Source organism: Penicillium verrucosum (assembly GCF_028828655.1).
Source record: "Penicillium verrucosum strain IBT 35672 chromosome Unknown utg000001l_segment0_segment0, whole genome shotgun sequence".
Taxonomy (NCBI): domain Eukaryota; kingdom Fungi; phylum Ascomycota; class Eurotiomycetes; order Eurotiales; family Aspergillaceae; genus Penicillium; species Penicillium verrucosum.
Window position 1 is genome coordinate 1855255 of NW_026643210.1, and position 19920 is coordinate 1875174.

General features: G+C 47.0%; 9 protein-coding genes across 9 annotated transcripts; 5 read left to right on the plus strand and 4 right to left on the minus strand.

Annotated features, from left to right (window-relative positions):
• Positions 1-423: 423 nt before the first annotated feature.
• Positions 424-1769, minus strand: gliM (O-methyltransferase gliM; the record flags this gene model as incomplete). The annotated part of the gene is made up of 2 exons (XM_057213384.1): positions 424-1469; positions 1544-1769. The coding sequence occupies 2 exons, from the start codon at positions 1767-1769 to the stop codon at positions 424-426; spliced, it is 1272 nt and encodes a 423-aa protein (XP_057075267.1).
• Positions 1770-4546: 2777 nt separating this feature from the next.
• N7516_000663 (Zn(II)2Cys6 transcription factor domain-containing protein) lies at positions 4547-5924 on the plus strand (the record flags this gene model as incomplete). The annotated part of the gene is made up of 3 exons (XM_057213385.1): positions 4547-4575; positions 4673-4775; positions 4848-5924. 3 exons carry the CDS (start codon positions 4547-4549, stop codon positions 5922-5924), a joined length of 1209 nt encoding a protein of 402 aa, XP_057075268.1.
• A 900-nt stretch (positions 5925-6824) lies between these two features.
• gliJ (dipeptidase gliJ) lies at positions 6825-8338 on the minus strand (the record flags this gene model as incomplete). Its single annotated transcript, XM_057213386.1, has 6 exons — positions 6825-7326; positions 7379-7468; positions 7524-7621; positions 7643-7985; positions 8060-8219; positions 8272-8338. 6 exons carry the CDS (start codon positions 8336-8338, stop codon positions 6825-6827), a joined length of 1260 nt encoding a protein of 419 aa, XP_057075269.1.
• A 241-nt stretch (positions 8339-8579) lies between these two features.
• On the minus strand, positions 8580-9495 carry gliK (gamma-glutamyl cyclotransferase gliK; the record flags this gene model as incomplete). Its single annotated transcript, XM_057213387.1, has 2 exons — positions 8580-8918; positions 9025-9495. 2 exons carry the CDS (start codon positions 9493-9495, stop codon positions 8580-8582), a joined length of 810 nt encoding a protein of 269 aa, XP_057075270.1.
• Positions 9496-9969: 474 nt separating this feature from the next.
• On the plus strand, positions 9970-11367 carry gliI (aminotransferase gliI; the record flags this gene model as incomplete). Its single annotated transcript, XM_057213388.1, has 3 exons — positions 9970-10378; positions 10454-10869; positions 10924-11367. The coding sequence occupies 3 exons, from the start codon at positions 9970-9972 to the stop codon at positions 11365-11367; spliced, it is 1269 nt and encodes a 422-aa protein (XP_057075271.1).
• A 530-nt stretch (positions 11368-11897) lies between these two features.
• Positions 11898-13000, minus strand: gliT (thioredoxin reductase gliT; the record flags this gene model as incomplete). The annotated part of the gene is made up of 3 exons (XM_057213389.1): positions 11898-12158; positions 12225-12531; positions 12609-13000. 3 exons carry the CDS (start codon positions 12998-13000, stop codon positions 11898-11900), a joined length of 960 nt encoding a protein of 319 aa, XP_057075272.1.
• A 1457-nt stretch (positions 13001-14457) lies between these two features.
• On the plus strand, positions 14458-15378 carry gliG (glutathione S-transferase gliG; the record flags this gene model as incomplete). The annotated part of the gene is made up of 4 exons (XM_057213390.1): positions 14458-14533; positions 14590-14896; positions 14960-15043; positions 15123-15378. 4 exons carry the CDS (start codon positions 14458-14460, stop codon positions 15376-15378), a joined length of 723 nt encoding a protein of 240 aa, XP_057075273.1.
• Positions 15379-16229: 851 nt separating this feature from the next.
• On the plus strand, positions 16230-17920 carry gliF (cytochrome P450 monooxygenase gliF; the record flags this gene model as incomplete). The annotated part of the gene is made up of 4 exons (XM_057213391.1): positions 16230-16421; positions 16479-16588; positions 16656-17428; positions 17502-17920. The coding sequence occupies 4 exons, from the start codon at positions 16230-16232 to the stop codon at positions 17918-17920; spliced, it is 1494 nt and encodes a 497-aa protein (XP_057075274.1).
• Positions 17921-19055: 1135 nt separating this feature from the next.
• On the plus strand, positions 19056-19672 carry N7516_000670 (SRPBCC family protein; the record flags this gene model as incomplete). The annotated part of the gene is made up of 2 exons (XM_057213392.1): positions 19056-19331; positions 19421-19672. 2 exons carry the CDS (start codon positions 19056-19058, stop codon positions 19670-19672), a joined length of 528 nt encoding a protein of 175 aa, XP_057075275.1.
• Between the last annotated feature and the right edge of the window lie 248 nt (positions 19673-19920).

Here is a 19920-nt window from a genome sequence, read left to right on the forward strand (position 1 = left end):
CCTGTAGCACATCATCTTGTTGGTATGTCCCATTTATCACATGGCTATAACCATAGAATAATACTGCATCGTCTACTTTCCTCCTTTTTGCATAGTTCCACACACTACAATATCACCATATTATGCATTATGCTTCATTCCTTTACTAGATTGTAAATTGTAACAAAGATATTTAACTTCAGGGTTGGAGTAGTGCTCTTGATTGATATCACTGGTAGAGATTTGGAAGGTCCAAATTAGCAATATCTTGACTGAGCTAACCGTCCATAGAATTGAAATCGTTTGTTGAGATACTTGTTAGGTTTGAAAGGCTAGAGAATCCTGGATTGTTGTACAAGAAGGCCCGCTCTTAAGCCCAACCTCATATAGTATGAATGATAAAGGAGTTTCTTCATTCGAATACTAAGTCCCAGGAATATCCAATCAAGCTAAAGAACTATGCAACACATCATCCCCCACTAATGGCCTCATATCAATCGCACATGGCCATGAATTCCTCAGATGATGCACATTGAAAATCTCCCATCCTGCCTGTTTGGCCAGTCTATGCCAGTCTGCCATAGTCCGCTCCAAACCGTTTGCAGTAATCATCATATTCATATCTCCATACCGGGACAGACGGGAGCTATGGGTATAGTCCAGAATCGATTCCAGAACCACTAGTCTACTTCCTGGGCTCATAATAATAGCGCCCCGAATTTTCCGAAGGATTTTCACTGCCTCTTCATCTTTCCAATCATGCAGACACCACTTGAGTGTGTACACCTTGGACGGGGGGATATATGAAAAGAAGTCCCCTGCGATGAGATTTTCCTTTGGGACACGTGGTCCTAGGTCTGCAAATCGACCCCCTCGGGAATGGAAATCCGGGTTGATATGATCAATCACCGCGGGAAGGTCGTAGACACCTCCGATCATCTGTTTGTGCTCCCGAAGTAGCAGTGCAACAAGCGCACCGCCGCCGCCACCGATGTCAATCACCGTCTCATTGGCAACTTCCTCCCACGGATAATCGGCAAGTATTCCCGGTGCCTGAGCGGCGGCCCCAGCGCCAAGGGTGCGATGGAGTTGTGGCAGCCAGCCCTGGTTCTGGAAATAGGTGAACATATTGTCATTGGTGTCAAAATTGATCTGAGCGGGCCAGCGATCGACTCCTTCCACCAGCGAATCTGGAATCCCACGTGCCATGTCGTAAAACTGGGTTCCGTAAAGAATGACCCATTCCCGCCACTGTGTCCAGTGGTTGGACAGCAGCAATGTCGAGGTATGATTGTTGCTGAAGTAACCAGTTGATTCTTGATAAGAGAATATGCCATTACAGCACAAGACGCGCAAGACCTGTTGAAGACGGTCCGCGCGAGCACCACAGGCTTTAGCGAGGTCTTCAATGGTCATGGGTCCGTTCGCCTCTAGCTTGTCGGCTATGTCGAGGTTAACGGCGCCCAGCAGACATTTTGCATACACATAGCCTGGTATTCCAAAATGGTCAGTAAATATGCCCTATTGTAGATCAAACATTCTTGTTATTTGGTCATAACCATACCGAAGAAGTGGTCTGCCAGAACTAGGTGGCCCGGTTCGAGCAACTGCTCCACTTGATGAAGAAGGTCAATTGACTGATTGGCTAAGGCTGCGGCGTTTGCACTGGGCAGAACTCCTGGCTCATGGTTGTGGAGTGAGTCCTCCAGCTGTTGACGGATATCCTGCCTTTCAAGAAGCTCCACCGTCTTCTCAAGGTACGAGTTTAATGACAACAAGGTTTCCTCCATCTTGTCGAAATACAAAAATAAAATTGCTGTATTTTAACCCTGAAGATTGCACGTGAGTAGACAATATGATATAATCGGTCAAAGGATGCTGTGATAATCTCTAAATGTATGTATATATATATATATATATATATATATATGTATTTCGTTATACTCTTAACGATTGATGGAAATGGATGACGCCCTTCCTAGTCTCGGGGGCCGACTAGTTGCCTGTTTTCGGCCTCCGATAGGAAGCCACAAGGCCCCGAGTAGATTGTTATTACCTAATCAAATCTATCGCCGTGGGATTCCTTCCTAGTTCAATCGACTTTAAAAGTCTCTAGCTAGTTGGATTCTATAGTTGATCATAGGGCTTGCACTAGACCATACCTAGAAATAAGAAGACTGAAGACTTATTCCTCGCCCGAGAATGGGTTAGGGGACCTGATAGTAGCAGACGGTACCTATATTCCCTTAAGGGGTGAATGATGTAATAAAAACGATCATGACAGCGTGAATGGGAGATCATGGGGCTGATGGGCTGGCAAATTGCCGGTATGAAGGTGGGGATATTCCTCACTCCCTCGACCCAACCTGCGAATATCAACATCTTAATAAGCCCTGAATATGACCTCAGCTCGTACTTCACACTCAGCAAACCCAAAAATGCATATAAAGCCCTGTATTATAAGTCAACGTTGAGTACTATGCAGTTCCAAGAATTCAGCGGCTAAGAATTAACGCAAAGCTGAAATTTAAGAGAATTCATTAACATAATCCTCCAGCTATGACAGGCTGGTGGCCTAAAGTGTACTCGCTCACAAGCAAAAAGCCGAACTCCCGTTGGATGACCATACATAGCGTACTGCGGAAGATGCAGAAGGCGAGCCAGGGACTGGGCGATCGCATGTAAATGAGCGATAGCCACCAACCCTCCAAAAGCCACGAAAGCCTGATCAACCAGGCCCTCCAATTGAATCTCAAAGTCAAGCTGACACTGCGTCTTTCAGTGAAACGATGCAAGAAGATGCTCGGTGACGCAAGCCTCAACACGCAAATAGCCGAACCCCTGGCGAACGCCAGATTCTTGTTGGTTCACGTAGTGGACAGGAAAAATGAATTTAGAAAGGCGAAGCATGGTACTACTTTCCGAAAAGTGGTGGGAAATCCCTCTCCTGGGTCCTATTTCTGAGAAAATGGCAATACACGAACTGCTATTCGCAGTGCCAGCCAACGCGATCCAGCTTCATGAAGAAATGCCCAAAACAATTGAATCCAGACCCCAAGAGACTTGGGACAATTCTACGAGCCACTGAGATAGTAAGAAAAGGAGCACAGGAAGTCGAATACCGCTTTGAATGGCTTCGAACGAAAAGAAAAACCTTCAACGAACAATATCAAGACGGGCAAGTGACTTTCTGGATACAGAGAACGAGCACTTTTACACTACTATCGTTCGAATGTAACCCCGAATTTCTACTACATATAGACATTTACGTATCTGTCTCGTAAATAAAAAGACTCAATGTGCAGAGACAACAATGCTTAGTTCTAGTCGCATGGCTCGCACCGAGGCTTCCATCACCCCTGCTTCGCCCAACACACCCCAGAGGATGCAATATTTTTACAGGATGCAAGATGTAGAAATTAGGTATCTTTTGTATGAATTACCTATACAAAAGGTACTTAGTAATAACATACATTTTTCTCAACCCTCGAACTAGTTAGGGAAGATATAAGAAGATATAGTTACATCGTGTAAAGGAAGGCTATTTTATTTAACCAAAATTTGATATATACAATATCAAGATATTTCTACAACATAGCCTTCATATAGTGTCATTTTAAAATGATTCTTCTTTTATATTAGATACTAAGAATATATACTACCATTGAACTAAATAAGCTAGACTTATACTATATATTCGTATACCTTCTATTACTTTAGCTAGTTCGAGTGCTGAGAAAATGCATGTTATGTCTACGGGGTGCCTAAGTACTTTTTGTATAGGCAAGTCATACAAAAGATACCTAATTTCTACATCTTGTATCCTGTGAAAATATTGCATCCTCCGAGGCGCACCAACACCCGGAAGGTGTCTTGGACGCTTGGTACTCATGCATGTAACCCTACATGGTGAGCCCTGATTTGCCAACCGAGGAGATCAATTTTATTTTGACAGAAAGTTGATGGGAATCCCCTCTTCTGCTCTACTTGTCGAGGTTCTGAGGCCCTGAATTTGCGCCCCCATATAATGCCGTCGGGCAATGCCTTAAAACGGTGATCGCGCGCCGCAGGGACGATAGGCTAATTTGGAGATTCGGCGATCTTGAAGACACCTAATATCAACGGTGGCGTGCCCGTAGACCTGAAAGGAATTGCCACCGGGATTTTTCACCCTTTAAGCAAGTCAGTATGAGTGATTTGGCTTTGATCTGGAGGCTGCTGATAGGAAGGACGAGACCTAACCCCGCGTTTTGGTTAGCGCGTTCGTTAGCGTGGCATTTTACATTTTACGAAATATTCACGGACGATGCCGGATTATTGACTAACCGTTAATTTATTTCAGCTCTACCTACATATGTATCTGGCCAGAATGGTAAGATCAGACATCTGCAGGACTAGTGCTGACGTAAGCCCCTTTCTCTGAATCCGTGCATTGTGTTGTGTGTCAGGGATACGATTCCTTTTCCCTTGGAGGTATATTCTAACGGACCGTGACAACGATGAGGCTAACTAGAAAAAGCTTTAAGTTACTTTGTTCTCGTCAGCAATTGCGACATCTAAGTCAACTATGGCATTTGAGAACACAGCAGATAAAACGTAACGCAACCCTCTCCCTTCCCCGCATTCTCCAAGTGCCAGCCATCTAGATGGACCCAAATTGAACATGAATATTTTCAACTAATTGTCTCTCTAGTACCAACGTGGTAGCGGGTGTCGAGGGAAGGAAGGATAAGAGTCCTACACCGGAGAAAGTGGTCCGATGGAGGAGTGCCTGTAACACCTGTCATGCCGCCAAAGTTGGTCTCCCCGGTTTCTCACCAGCTCTCTTACTGCACACATATAGGGGCCTAACAGAGTTTTCTTCATAGGTTCGCTGCACTGGCGAAAGGAGTGGATGTGTCCGATGTCGAGAGTCTGGTCATCAATGCGTTTATATGGTCTCGCTCGTCGGCAAGACGCGCGGACCACGTAAAAAGCGCAACCAAATCCACTCCAGATGTCCAATGTCCGGCGGCGAAGTGGACCGACGAGAGAGTCCAACGAAATCTATGACTCCCTGGCTAGCCGACACCAACGAGCCGTCACCGGGAAGGGGGTGCATTTCCTCTTTTGAAGACAATGCCTTTCTTCCTTGGCATGAAACACCAATACCAGATGCTACTCATCCATTGGAACGGATCGAGACGTTGTCCGACGTCCTTGATGTGTTCCCACCCTTTCCCACGCCAGAAACATCCGAGTGTCCGGTAGTGCCATGCCGGCCGAGCACCGCGGAAGAATTGACCACGCCGTTCTCCACGGCCAGTCATCATCAGTCGGACAGTGGAAACATATTCCACTTTTCCGGCTCGGCCGAGAGCACCGCCGACCCTACGCCGTTGTGGTCACGTCATATCAGTGCGACCAGTGCGCCTGTCCGCGACCAAACGGGCGGCATATTTTCTCATTGCGATAATCAGGAAAGAAAAACAGCAAATACTGGTATCGCCGCCTGCGTGGAACTCGTAGCTTGTCTTGAAGCCCGGCAGCGGGACGGCCCGCATGCGGTGGACCAAATGTTGGCGACCAATCGGGAGGCAACCAACAAGATCAACGAGCTCATTGTGCTCGACGGACCAACGCTGAGCTCCACTTCCTCTTTGCTCCTGACGGCCGCAGCAGAGAATATTTTCAGTCTCTTCGAAATCATCGTCCGATCCAAATCCTATGACCAATATACCATGCCTTGTGTGGGATTTGGGACGTTCTTGATTGATCCTGAGGAACAGAAGGCCATACGAACCCGGGTGGTATCCAAGGAACTCCGTCTCAATACCGAGATGATTCGTCGCCTGTCGAGGGCAATCACGCAGAGGCGGGGATCTGTCCAAGACAAGTTGAAAAAGTGGCTTCAGGAGTTGGAGCAACGGACTGAAAACCTGAGTTCGATGGTGGAAAACGAATGACAAAGCCAGGGCGGTAACTTCCGATCTGGGAGAAACTAGGATTAATGGCTGCATTACGGTACTAGGTAAGATACAACATACATATAACAATCGAGTAAATACGGTATTATAAGGATTATATTTTTTTGGAATTCCAGTTGTTTCATACCTTAACGTAGTATTTCCCTTATAGTTAGTTATATATATGTAGCATTTAGAAAATCTTATCATCGCAATAATAGTATTTACTAGGTTTTATGGTGATATATGTAGTATTTTAGTTGTATTTAAAGGGTATTTACAGTGTATTTAGGTATTTCTTAGTGTAGTATTATTTAAATATATTTCGTTAGTTAATTTGAATTTTAAGTTAGTTAGGATACATAATCTATGTAACTATACGGAGTACGAGGTCAGGTGATATTAAAAAAAATTTGTATGTACACCGCCCTCAACCCAACTTTTGGGGGTCCCTCAGTAGATTCAGGTCACGTGACATGCGACCCCCTTATGTGTAATCCAGACGGGAACTCAGGCCGCTGCACCTGTGAGATTACATAAGAGCATTTGACCACTCGGCCAAAAGATCATAGGGACAATCGGAACGTCCGATTGTCGCTGCAGCGGTATATATATTAGGCCCTAGACTCTGCTTGGGACCACATATGATACTGGATGCTTCGCTACGCTCAGCAATAAAAGTGGCACCAAGGCGACATAGAAATAACTAACTACATAAACAAGTTCGTGTGAGCTTGAATGATCTAACTTCCGCAAGTACTGACCAACAGAACGATTCTATGTAGAGATCTGGAAATATTGAAGGGGACTGGGAACAAAACACAGATCACATAACCTAGCTAGACCAAGATTCATGTCAAGTACCTTTTAAGTCAAACGCGATCGGCATACCGCTTTCAATCATTCCTTCTTTCCTACCCGGCTCTCTCCCGCCTGCCGTATCCACGACTCCTGTTCTGGCGTCCATATCGCGGCAATTTCATCACACTGCATCGTGATACTCTCGCACAGGCGGATCTGTCGGGCAGTATCCTCCACGGCCTGCAGAACCCGAAGCACATTGAGTCCCAAGATGTTTTGAATTTGATCGTCGCTTACCCCTCTGCAGAGTAGTTCGACAACTAGATTCGGATACTGCGATACGTCGTCGAGATCCTGGGGCCCGTGGAGCATGCCATCAAAGTCGGACCCAATTCCCACATGAGCGAATCCAATCCGTTTGCCCACGTAGAGGATATGATCCGCGACATGGGAGACCGTTACAGTTTGCTTTTCTTCCCCTGCGACTGGTGTCGGGGCGACGAGGTTAGTCAGGAAGCACACCATGATCACCCCACCGTTCTGCTGAAGGAGGTCGAGAACTTCATCTGAGACATTTCGGTGGTGCGGTGTCACTCCCACACTAGCTGGTTAGCAGATTCTTTCCATCTGGACAACTTGCAAAATTAACTCACCAGGAGGAATGCGAGAAAATGACGGGCGCCTTGGATATATGGAGAACGTCGCGTTGTGTGGCATCATTGGTATGAGATAAGTCCACCATCCTATACGAGAGTTACGTTAGGAAATTTCTGTGCGGGCATACAGTTGGGCTCCTACATCCCAATCCGATTCATTTCTTGGATGATGCGTTTCCCATCGTCTGACAAGCCCGTCTGCGAGGCGGTGGAACTCTGGACAGAGGTATCAGCCGAGTACTAGCTTCCGATACCAAATACCGAATATAAGGCCTTGAAGAAAAGGAGGAGCAGTGTCTGGAACATGGTACTGACCGAAGTGGCGTATCGATTGTCGCAGTTGTGGGTCAACGTGATGTATCGTACTCCCAGCCGATGATACATTCTCAACACGCTCACGCTGTCAGCGATCTGATGCAGCCCCTCGACCCCAATCAGGCTAGCTAGTCGACCGGATCGGAACACCTGCCATACTTCATCGGCCGAGCGGGCTAGGCCGAGGACGCGTGGATACTTCTCGATTAGGGAATGGATGAGGTCGATCTGCTGGAGGGTCTGGGTGACCACGAGGTCGCTTCCCGTAGCATTGTCTTCGGGTTTTGCACTGGGAGAGGGTAACCCCCATGTTATTAGCTGAAGCGATAACTAAGGGCGGGTTGTCCAGAGTGAATTTCTAACCAGGGAATAAAGGCACTCCAGAACTGACCACCCACACGACCCTCTCTTAACCGGATAAAGTCAGTCTGTCCGATGGGCAAATGATTCGGATCAAAGCCCTGTTGCCCCAGTTGGTTCTGACAAAACCCTCTAAGGATAAAAGGGAAGTCGTTATGACCGTCTGATCATTGTCAGTGTTGCACTTATCCCGTACTAGGAAGTGACCTACGGACCAATGAGGGGGCTCTTGGCCATGAGCTTGTACGCTCTCTGAAGGTATTCTTCCATTTGAGGTTTCATCCTGTTGTACAATACGAATTGATCTGCTAGAAAACTTTCGAGAGGTTATTGTTGGGTTCATATAAAGTCACGGGTTGGTCCTTCGGGGCCCGCATTGCGGTCCGAGCAAGGTCATTTGATGTCGACATCTGAAAGCTACAGATCAATTCGGGTTCTCGGGAAAAACCAATTAATGGGTCAATTCAATGGTCTCCTCTGTCCTCTATCATCACAGAAACACGCCGTCATGCTACTATGCTTACTACCAAACTGCCCGGCCCCCGTAATTGATCAGGTCACCATGCCCCATACCCCAGATCCTCGAATGCACGTGGTCATGCCAAAACCACATAAAATGATAGACCATTACGATGACTTGTCCCATCCACGACGGGCAATGCCCACTATCATCAACGACAATCTTCGTCATTCGTGCGAGCACTTGGATTACCCGTCGCCAGAAGAACAGGAACAGCAATGCCCCCATTTTCTGGAACCATGACTTCTTGACGGAATCGGCTCCGTAGACAGGAAGAGACTCGAGATATCTCCCATAGCTGACCGGCAGATTATGTTCCTTACATCCATCAAGGATCAGTCCCTATTATTATCTGTCAGAAATGTCACGGAACCACTGCTCGAATACCTTCAGCGGATGTTGGAGATGGCTCTCTTCCGTAATACCAAGATGAATACACATTACATACCATATACCGTCGACTAGGCCCTGAGTTGGGCCTCCAGGGATATTTTGCTTTCAATGTTTGCGCCATGATAGGTTGTTCTTTTGTCCGCTTAGTCCCATCGGATCGTGTCTTGAGGACGTGTGCCTCGACAGTGATTTCATCGTATCCAACCCCAGATCCTTCTGACAGGATGAGTCGGAGATAGTCATCCCTCCGGAGTTGATACAGCACTCCATGGACGGGGGGTATTGGCGATGTATCTGCTGTCGAGGGTGTATTAACTTTTGCGACCTCACCCGTCTCTGATTTCGAAGGAAGTAGGGCGATACTAGCGAATGAAGGCTCCGTATAAGGGATTCCGAAAATGTCAAATGTGAGGAAGTGTGTTGGCACCACACCGACTTTGATAGAAAGAGGAGTGATTCCGCGGTTGATCATAACAGACGATTTCATGTTGGATCCATAGCCGAAGTACCAGACCGTGTCTGCCATTTTCAAGGATAGGCAATATAGGATAGTTGATGACTGGTAACTTTTCTTGCCTCATATTGACACAAAAAGATTATATATCAAGTGCGCCTTTCTCAACATTACAAGGTTTTGATTCGTACCTGTAGAAACCTCTTCAATACGCACGACACGGAGCCCCCGCCGGTTAGATGTATCTCCGGCACTCAATAGCGGTCCGATTAGGAGGCGAGCGAGAAAGAAATAAGCAATACAACCAGACCAAATATGAATTTTCTCTTCTCCGTGATTTTCATCAATTTCCCCTTCGAGGTGTGGTTCGGATTGCATCTCATCGGACCGTATCTCGGTCAGTCAGTTAGTGTTGGTCGGTCTAGAATCACCTAAAACTGCGTAGTAATATTGTAGTAGTATGGAAGCATTCCATCCTCGTCGCAATTGTACCTACCAACAATTTCCTTTCGTCAATACCTTCAATCGTATCTTATCTTTAGCAACATGAACCCTTCGTCCGGACTTTCCACCCATGCCGGATCGACGATTGCCCAACTCCTGCCCGCATTCAATTTCCCCAAATTAGACAAGGATTGCAATGAATCGGCCTCTAGTCCAATCGACATGTCTGTCGGTGAGAATTCGGTGCTTGCCGATGAAATACTTTCAATCTGCAAAAACGGCGTACAATCTAGCTTTGCGACGGATCATCTGGCATACCCCAAGAGCCCGCTGGGTGATCCTGAGCTCTTGGAAGTTCTGGCCACCTTCTTCGATGCGTATTTCCGGCCTAACAAAAAGCTTGCATCCTCGCATGTGGCAGTCGCAGCGGGAGCGTCGGCGTGCCTCAACGATCTGATGTATAGTATCTGTGAACCGGGAGATGCAGTCTTGGTACCCGGTCCATATTGGAGTGAGTATTACCCGATGGAACGCAGAAAATCAAAAGATGAAATCAAAAGTGGGAGCTTGATACTAAATCTGGCAGACGGATTCGACTTCCACTTCAATATCCGAGCTCAGGTCACTCCGATTACGGTCTCTCTTCCCCGCTTGGAGGACCAATTCACGGCAGAGTTGATCTCAGCGTTAGACAACGCATATAAAAGCACTTCCCAAACAGTTCGAGCTGTCGTACTCACCAACCCCCACAATCCATTGGGGCAATGTTATCCTAAGGAAGTCCTCGAGGCATGTGTCGTATTTTGCGCCCGTCACAATCTCCATCTCATTTCGGACGAGGTCTACGCCCTCTCTTCCTTTTCCAGTACCGACTTTTCTCGTGGTCCGATTCCATTCACATCGATCTTATCTTTAGATGTGGCGGCGTTGGGCGGGGATCCATCGCGGGTGCATATGATATGGAGCATCAGCAAAGATTTTGGCTGTAATGGACTACGGCTAGTCAGTGTTGTAGAATATGCGCACATGAAACTAGTCCACTAACAAGCGTGTTAGGGCTGCACTGTGTCCCAGAACAACCAACCTCTTATTCTCCACCTGGGTATTTCGGCTAGCCTAAACTTCTCGTCGGTCAGCTCGCTAATCACCAAAACGCTCCTCACGTCGCCTCGGCTGCCGGAGTTACTTACCCTCAGTTCCCAGCGCCTGGGACGCTTATACAATATTCTCACCGTGTTTTTGAAGACCCGTGGCATTGAATACATTCCTGCATCGGCCGGTCTATTTGTATTTGCGCGACTGGCCCCGAACGCAACTAAATGGGAAGAAGAAGCTGCCATGGTCTGTCGGTTGAAAGAGGCTGGAGTGCTAGTCGGACCCGGAAAGATCTATCATACTGCCGAAGGGGACAAAGGATGGGTTCGATTAACATTTGCCTTGAGAGAGGATATTCTCCAACAGGGCTTACGACGGTTGCAGAGGGGATTGGAGGAATCCTAGCCACGATATGGTGCTCAAACTCTAGGCATCGTAGGTATACAGAATAGTCAATGACCAAATGATGCAATATACCGAGCCCCAAAATATTGCAAAATATGGAATTGGCTAGAATTTCTAGAATTTCTATAATTTCAAACGCAAATAAGGGTTTAATGATTGTTTGGGAGTTTTGCTAGAGTTCGATGGCCGACAAACTGCTTTCGCACTTGATTGACACGAGTCATGGGATCCCATCCATCCATACTGATATAACAAGAGCCTTGCGATGATTACAGATTTTCAGTGTCCGAATTATGTGAAACTTGGAAGAGCAATAAATCGAAGACATCCATCTAAGTGCATGTTATATTACGTTACCTAAGCCATAAATTACTTCCAAGGTTAGAAGTCCAACTGAACAAACTAACAAGGAGGGTGGCATATTATGGGGGTGACCATTGCAGGAAGGAAATGTTGTGATAAAATCGGGCTTCGTGACCCTTGCATGCTGCAAAGTCTATTTACATCCTAGATCGTATCTCCAACAGATCTCAAGAATCCTCTGTCACTTTCGGCTCTGGCGAGTACAACTCCGCTTGCAACTGTCCAGCTAATCCTCCCGCCACTAACGTCCCCGACGACATGGCCATTACGACTGCCTTCATAGGCCCGGCGCAGTCACCCGCCGCAAACACGCCCGGGACGGAGGTACTATAGAACGGCTCTGTTGTCTTGATATCGCCATCAGACGTGAGGTGCAATCCTAGTTGTTCGGCGAACGGGCCATTGATTTCCGTCTTGGGTTTGTGGGCCTATAGGTAGGTAGGTAGTCAGTATTCAGCACGCTTAATTGCAGTTAGGGGTAGGGGTATTCTCACCAGGAATCCCTCCATCCTCTGGGTACCATCCTCAAATCCTACCTCTACGTCCGATGCACCCGGTCCCTTGACTAGGCGCGCGATAGGCCTACTATCCACCTTGATACCTGAATCACTGCTCGCCTTCTCGAGCGCCTGAGTGAGCTCTTGCGCGCCGTGTGTATAGATAGTGACGGTTGTGGCGAACCGCCGGGCCATACGTGCGACGTGCATCGCCGGCATACTGTTTGCTAGATCGCCGATAGCGAGTACGCCGGCAGATTCGCAGCCTCGTTCTTCAAATCCATGGCAGAAGAGACAGTGGAATCTATTATACCGTATAGGGTAAGCTATAGCAATAGTAAACCAAAAAGAAACGGAAATGAAATGAAACGGGATGCTTACATTCCTAGTGCCCAGCAATCTCCATATCCCGGGATGTCTAGGAAAATATCGCGAACTCCATTGGCGAACACCAACTTCTTCCCCATCCATACCCGATCTCGGGAGTCGATAGCATTAAAGCCTCCTTCGGTATTCCGTGCGACCTTCTTGATCTCGATATTCTCAAATTGGATCGTGTCGTAACGCGACAAAATGCGCTCTCTGGCGGCCTGGCGAAACTCTTCCGGCGACTTATGATCCCACGTAGCGACGTTATGCATATGGGTCGTAAGGGCGTTGCGATAGACCCCAGAATCGAATACGACAGCTCGATGCAGTTGACGCGCGAGGCCGGTGGCGACCGATAGCCCGGCCGGGCCTCCACCAATGATGAGGGCGTCGAAGATGGTCATGGTTGATTTGTGATTGTGATGGAAAATTTGAAAATTAATGTAAAAGCTATGACACTTGAGGGGCCTTCTTTTGTATATTCAAAATTGCCATTTCTTTGAACGCAATGGTAAAACAAAGAACTAAAAGTGGAGACTTCGGTGGCATCTCATCTACGGGCCGTTTGGGGACATTCCGGGACTAAGAACGGACTCCGAGTGATCCACATCAAATTACAAACCATACGAGAGGAGCAGGGGTCTAGCTCTCATCACACCACTAACTAGTTAACTAAGTGTCCGAATATGTCTACGGGTGACTAAGTATGGGCAGAACTCTCTCATTGGTTTATATTGAATTGCAGTAATTTAGATCCACCCTTACTATACAAAACTAATTAGGTAACTATGGGACAAAACGAGTGTATCCATCAATTGCTCCCTAAATCTTAGTGCTGAAATTGACTAGGTTTATATGGCTATCCATATGCCATACAAAGTTAGGCCTAGAAAGAGTGGAGGGAGAAAGGTACTATATGCCGACCTAGTACTTAAAGGGTTGGTGCCTAAGGCACTAGAGTAAAGGCCTATGGCCACTGTACAACAAATATATTAAATTGAAATAGGTATCATATATAGAATGAAAAAGATGATTTTATTTTAATAGGGTTCAAGATCAATTGTCAACTACTGGGCATATTTATTGGTGTTGAGATCTCTCATGTCATACCTTCCATAGTTAGTTAGTAGTTAGTAGTCTAGTACTCTCCTTTCCTCCATTACCTTCAAATGTTTATATACACCACCACAATACATTACTTTTGTATGTATTCATAATCTCATCTACTCTGTAGAATCTAATAATTAGATCGATTATCACAGGAATAAGTATTGGGGACCCAAGGAGGAGGGTGATCAGCAATGCAAGTGTATTGTATGCTAACTGCTGATAATGTTGATGATGATGAAGGAGGAAAGAAGAAGAAGAGAGAGAGGAGACTTATCTGGCAGTCCCGACAAACAGGGTCATGTGATACTGATCCCAACAATCGCCCCACGAGTTAGCTGTTCTATCTCACTAGTTCTTTCGATACTCTCTATTGTCTCCGGTGTGAGCGCGTCATGTCTTGGTGTCCATCCACCTCGCGAGCCATCACTCCCCCCTTCGGTTTCCTCACATATGTTACCGGGCCGAAAGCTTTCAGCCAGCCGTCTTCATGCTTCCGTAGCACCTCTGCACTCGAGGCACTATTTTCGCAGCCATCTTGACCCCCGGATGGGATAATTCTAGCTGCTAAGAAGTGGCATCCACCACCGAGGGGAGCACTAGTCCTTTTTCATGCGGCCTGCTCACGGGTTCTTTCGGTCTGCTCCACGATCTCTCTGTGTTTCCCGACTATTTAACCATGGATCGACTCTTAAACGGCAATATGAGAGACTAGAGAATCCACATACGCTATCTAGACCTACGAAGACCAATTATGGCACAGAACAACGAGGAGATCGTCCATGGGGACCTTGAATACGATGGGCGAGTCATTCTGTACATCATCAAAGGTAGGCCACAATAACCGTTTCCCATTCCTCATTTATTCCGATCTAATGCTATGCAGCCGACGAGACATCATACATCAACTACATCAAGCCGATCATTTTGGCAAAGGAGCTGGTGATTCCCCACGTGCTTTCCGTGATCGACACCAAATCGCAATGGTACTACCAGATCCACCCCGAGCGATATGTGCCCGCACTCAAAGACCGTGACCCGAAGACTGAGCAGGATGTGGTTGTATTTGAAGGGACAGCCTGCGTCCAATATCTCGCCGACCGATTTGACTCAGACGGACAGTGGATTGGACAAACAGCATGGGAAAAGGGGCAGGTTTTGTCCTGGACAGCCTACCAGACGGCCGGGTTAGGGTAATATCCACCCATGATATACCACATTGTTATCAGATGGATGGACTCTAACAACTCACACAGAGCAACAGCAAAGTACTGGCTGTATTTCCTCCGGGGATATCCCAATCGCAAAGAACCCGTCCAGTTGCCCCGGGCTATTGAAAAGTAAGTATCATCGCAACTGCAAAAGGGGTGGGAAGGCTCCGGCAAGCAAGTACTCTGACTAATCCTGTGCATCACGCAGATTGCATAGCAATTGTCTCCAGCAGTATAATATCCTCGAGAAGAGACTTTCGCTTCCCGAGCAGAACTACATTGCACTCCCAGATCGCCCGACATTAGCCGACTTGTCGTATCTTCCGTTCGCCATGCCGTGGATGTTTACGTTTATGGGAGTGAAAATACAAGACTGGCCTCACGTCGAGGCGTGGAGTGACCGAATGCTAGCACGGCCAGCAGTTCAAGAGGTCTTGAAAGCAGCGCCGACATATGGACATTGAATTATTTACCGTATGGCCTATGGCATTTTGTTATTTAGGACAAATCCTTGGAGGTGGGCTAAATCCACAAGCTATGAATTGTTCAAATTGTCAAATTACATATGTATTGGCCCTAACAGTATTCTTCACGGAAATTCTCCAATCTTGTATTATTGCAATAGCTAATACCGGGGGCTCTATATGGAAAGTCCCTATCAGACCCCAGTGCCCACTACAGTGTTTCTATGCATTTTGCATTTTGTTAATCTATTCCATGATCGACCAGATCTTTCTGATTGTATACGAATTATTGATAAATATGGTATTTGACTCTCGTGGAGGAGCCCTTTATACGTTAAAAGAAAAATGGTTAAGATTTGAAGGATTTTTACCTGTCTACTTTCATCAATATGTTTCAAAAAAGCTCCCCGAAGACCTGTGATGGGAGTCAATATATATATATTTACTCGAAGTTTCATTAATAAGAGGATATCCCAAGGAGCATCTATACCTAGGTATAACCTACGATAAATTGCGACGTGTTATATCAGACAACGTTCGCATCCCTATTGGACCTCTATTAAAAGCTGACAGAAAGCTGGTGTACGAACAATGTATGCCCAGGTGATATAGATGACCAATGTTGACAATACGATGTATTCGGACTTGGTATTCGACAAAAACTTATAATAACCCGATAACGGGCCGATATAGAACACCGCACGAAAGATCGAAAACAAACAATTATAGACCAGTGCCCACTCAGCCTAAATATGTAGGCAGGGAGCGGCAATGTTGAAAATCAGAAGTGAGGAACAAAAAGTCCCAAGTCACTTGTAACCAGTCGTTCCGTATACATCATCAACATGACAATGTCAGAACTACTATTGGAATCAGAGCTGTCCTGGGTGCGCCCAGCTCATGTTGGGCTCTTCCTTGTCTTCTCAGTCTCCATTTATCTTGCAGTCTCGTTAGTGCAGCGAAGTCATCCGGCCAAACTCGATCTCCCTATATTTGAAGTCCAAAATGAAGTGGTCAAAACCATTGAAGAAGCCCATAAAAAGGTGCGTCTGTGACTGAACCATAACAGATATCCTAAAATTGCTAATGAGGTAGCTCAGTATCCCGATTCGCCCTTTGTGCTTTCGCTGGTGGGGATGGAGATGGTCATCCTGCCCCGATCCAGCATCGATCTCATAAAGTCGCTCCCTGAGACACATGTCTCCATCAAGTAAGAAATAATAGTATTCAAAAGGGCGTTTGATTAAGAGGAGAGTAATAACAATCTACAACGTCAGGAAGCACCATCACGATGTCTTTCTCGGTGAATATACCTACATGGGTACGAAAACGGAAGAGTTCGATGCCGCCATGCGCCACGACCTCACTCGCAACACACCCACGGTTCTAGCCTCCTTCAATGCAGAGGTCCAACACGCAATCGACGAGAATGTTGGTTCTTGTTGGAACTGGACACCATTAAAGCCCCGTGCAGCCATGTGTCGGGTCGCCTCCTTGATGTCGGGTCGCGCCTTTGTCGGGGTGCCTCTGAGTCACGACGAGGAATGGGTCGAGGCTACAGTCAACTACACGGGTAATGTTACCCAGGCCTGGCTGCACTTGCGCACATTAAACCGGTTTGTCCGACCATTTGTGGCTCCATTTCTACCACAGGTTAAAGCACTCATGCGTATGCGCGAGATGACATCGAGAAAGATGGCCCCGCTGCTAGAGGAAATAGCACGAGGCGACGATAAAGGCGAGTCTTCAGACACCGCAGGAGGCGACATGATTCGATGGTTTCAAGCGCGATATGACACCAAACCATCTGCACGTGAGCTGGCGAGAGATCAGCTCCTGGCGACCTTTGCGTCTATTTACAACCTCTCCAACGCATTGACCTATTTGATTTTCGACCTTGCGAGTTACCCGGAATGCATCGAACCGCTGCGACGGGAGTTAGACGAGGTTCTTGGTGACCAAAAGACTATCGACAAAGACCACCTGCAGCGACTGAAGAAGCTAGACAGTTTTGTGCGAGAATCTCAACGCCATAGTCCGCCATCGCTAGGTCTGTTAGCCTCCACCCTTATAGAATGCCTAGTTATGATCTCTCATCTATTACATACTAACCAGAACAACAGCCAACATGCCCAGAGTCGTCACCCACCCCGATGGACTCCGCCTACCAACCGGCCAGTATCTACCCCAAGGGACGCGAATCATGGTGCGCGCCCACACACTCAACATGGACCCTGAATTATACCCGGATCCCACGCGGTTCGATGCATTTCGATTCTCCCGGCTGCGCGAGGCTCCCGGGAGCGAATTCAAGTATCAACATGTCACAACTGGAACCGACAATATCAACTTTGGACATGGCGTTTGGGCCTGCCCAGGACGCTTCTTCGCCAGTAGCCAGATGAAAGTAGTAGTGGCGCACATTCTCCGCAACTACGACATCAAACTGCCAGAAGGACAGCCGAGGCCGAAGCAGCAGCATTACGGACTCGCGATTCTGTCGGATGCGACGGCCGAAGTCGTTTTGAAATCACGAGTATAGATTGGGTGGTGTATTCCACTTACAGCTAGACCTTGACGACAGTTATCGACCTCCCGTGTGGACAAGCGTATGGACAGCCCATGGGCAAGTGGTAGGCACGTTGTCGCAGCTGCCTCTACGTACACAGCGCCCTAGGCTTATAATGGTGTGACTCGAATGGATACATATCTTACTATCAAGCTGTAAACATCCTTTTTTCGAACACGTACTCTGAACATCTCGTAACCCAGTTTAAATCCACAAAAGCATGCACACCATTGATTTTCGAAACTTGTCTTGTGTATTTGTCAACCTGTATAATCCAGACAGGATTTGAGGCTGCTCCTACCTAGGTAAACCTGAGTGAGTCCATATGAGCATTTAACCACTTCGCTGAAAAATTGTTACAACAACCAGAACGTCCGAGTATCGTCCGGGAGTTATATATATTTTAAAGTAGTTGCAGTGAAATCCCCCACCTTTTTTTTAAATCTCCATCAGCTCCCAGATCAGACTGTAGGTCCCTGACAGTAACTACGTACGTACACTGCTTGAATCCTCCTTCCCTACTCCCATAGTAAAGAGCGGCAAGGCTGCCTAATAGGCTTAACGCCCCTTGTCTGTACAGTTTTTAGGTTTACCGCCCGCGAGACCTCTACTATTCTATCATTCTATTGGCTTAACCATAGCTTCCGCCCTTTGAGTTTGGACTCTGCCGGTTTTAAACAAAATCGCAAAAAAAAAGAACATTACATAACCTAGAATGCCAAGACTATTGCACTCCTACATTTACAAGTAGTCCCACTGGCCTCATCTCCAACCCCGATATTACAATAGGATATCCGACTATGTATTCAACTTTGGTGTCCGAAATTAGGCAATGAAAAATCGGTGGTCAGGGGTCATATCATCGGAAAATACGAGCCCTGGAGGCACCGGATGTGGGTACATGTGGGGCTATAGAAACAACGGGCCGTTCCGGACACCGCATTAGTACCGAATGGTATACATATTCATTCCCTCGGAAGAATGACCGACAGAGAACGTGGGGATCTAGAGGTATTTATGACCCTTATGTCTTCAGTTGTTCATGCTTGAGGATCAATTTGTTTCCGAATCCACATCAATTCCTTCCATTATTTTCTCAGCGGCAACGATGGCTGAATCAACATTTGCTTTCAATGTGGCCTACACAGTTCCCGTGAATGGCGAGGGGATGACTCCAACTCTTACTTATGGGGAATTCTGGAAGGGGTTACGTCGCGGCGGCCGCAATCCGCACGATTTCGCCGACTATGTCGCTAGCACTGAAGTACACGCGGACCAAACGGCCACCGAGTTCAAACGGAGTTTAACGCTGGCCGATGGAGCTGTGCACAGTACGCGGGGGACAGTTCTGCACCAGGATGTTCGTATTGCAGAGGGACTCCATGTTCGTACTAGTGCCTCCCTCTCCCGTCATTGACGTTTTCCTCCGTGGGTTGCGGGCCGCCGAAACTTCTGACTAACCGATTGTCGCAGGTTGAGGCAACAACCACGGATACCGGTGCTAAGAGCACGATGTTGTTGTCTTACGGTGGGGCCCCTGGGGAAGGGGAGTTGACATTGTTCCTGACAGCTATGTACGAGCTACGAGTGGAGGGAGTGATCCCAGGCAGTCCCGAGGCAAATGCCATCGAAACCAACTATGCACAGTTGGCTAAGGGTGCGGCAATTACAGCGGTGGAGAAGATTCGCTTGTGGAAGGTGGAAGATCGTCTGGATGCTCCGTAGCGAACAAGATACATGTCTGTTACCTAGACCCCAAGGGGGTTATTATTAGTGATTTACATCTATTGCGGGATGAGAGTGAAATCGGGAATGTCACGCAGGATTGTTGCAGTTGTATTTTTGTTACTTAAATATTCATTGCGATTATACATAGGATAATGAATATATTAAAATAAGACGAGACGGGCGCTAAGACTCTTATTTATATAGCCGGAGAGCTGTGGTTCTTGAACCGAAACGATCTATCACAG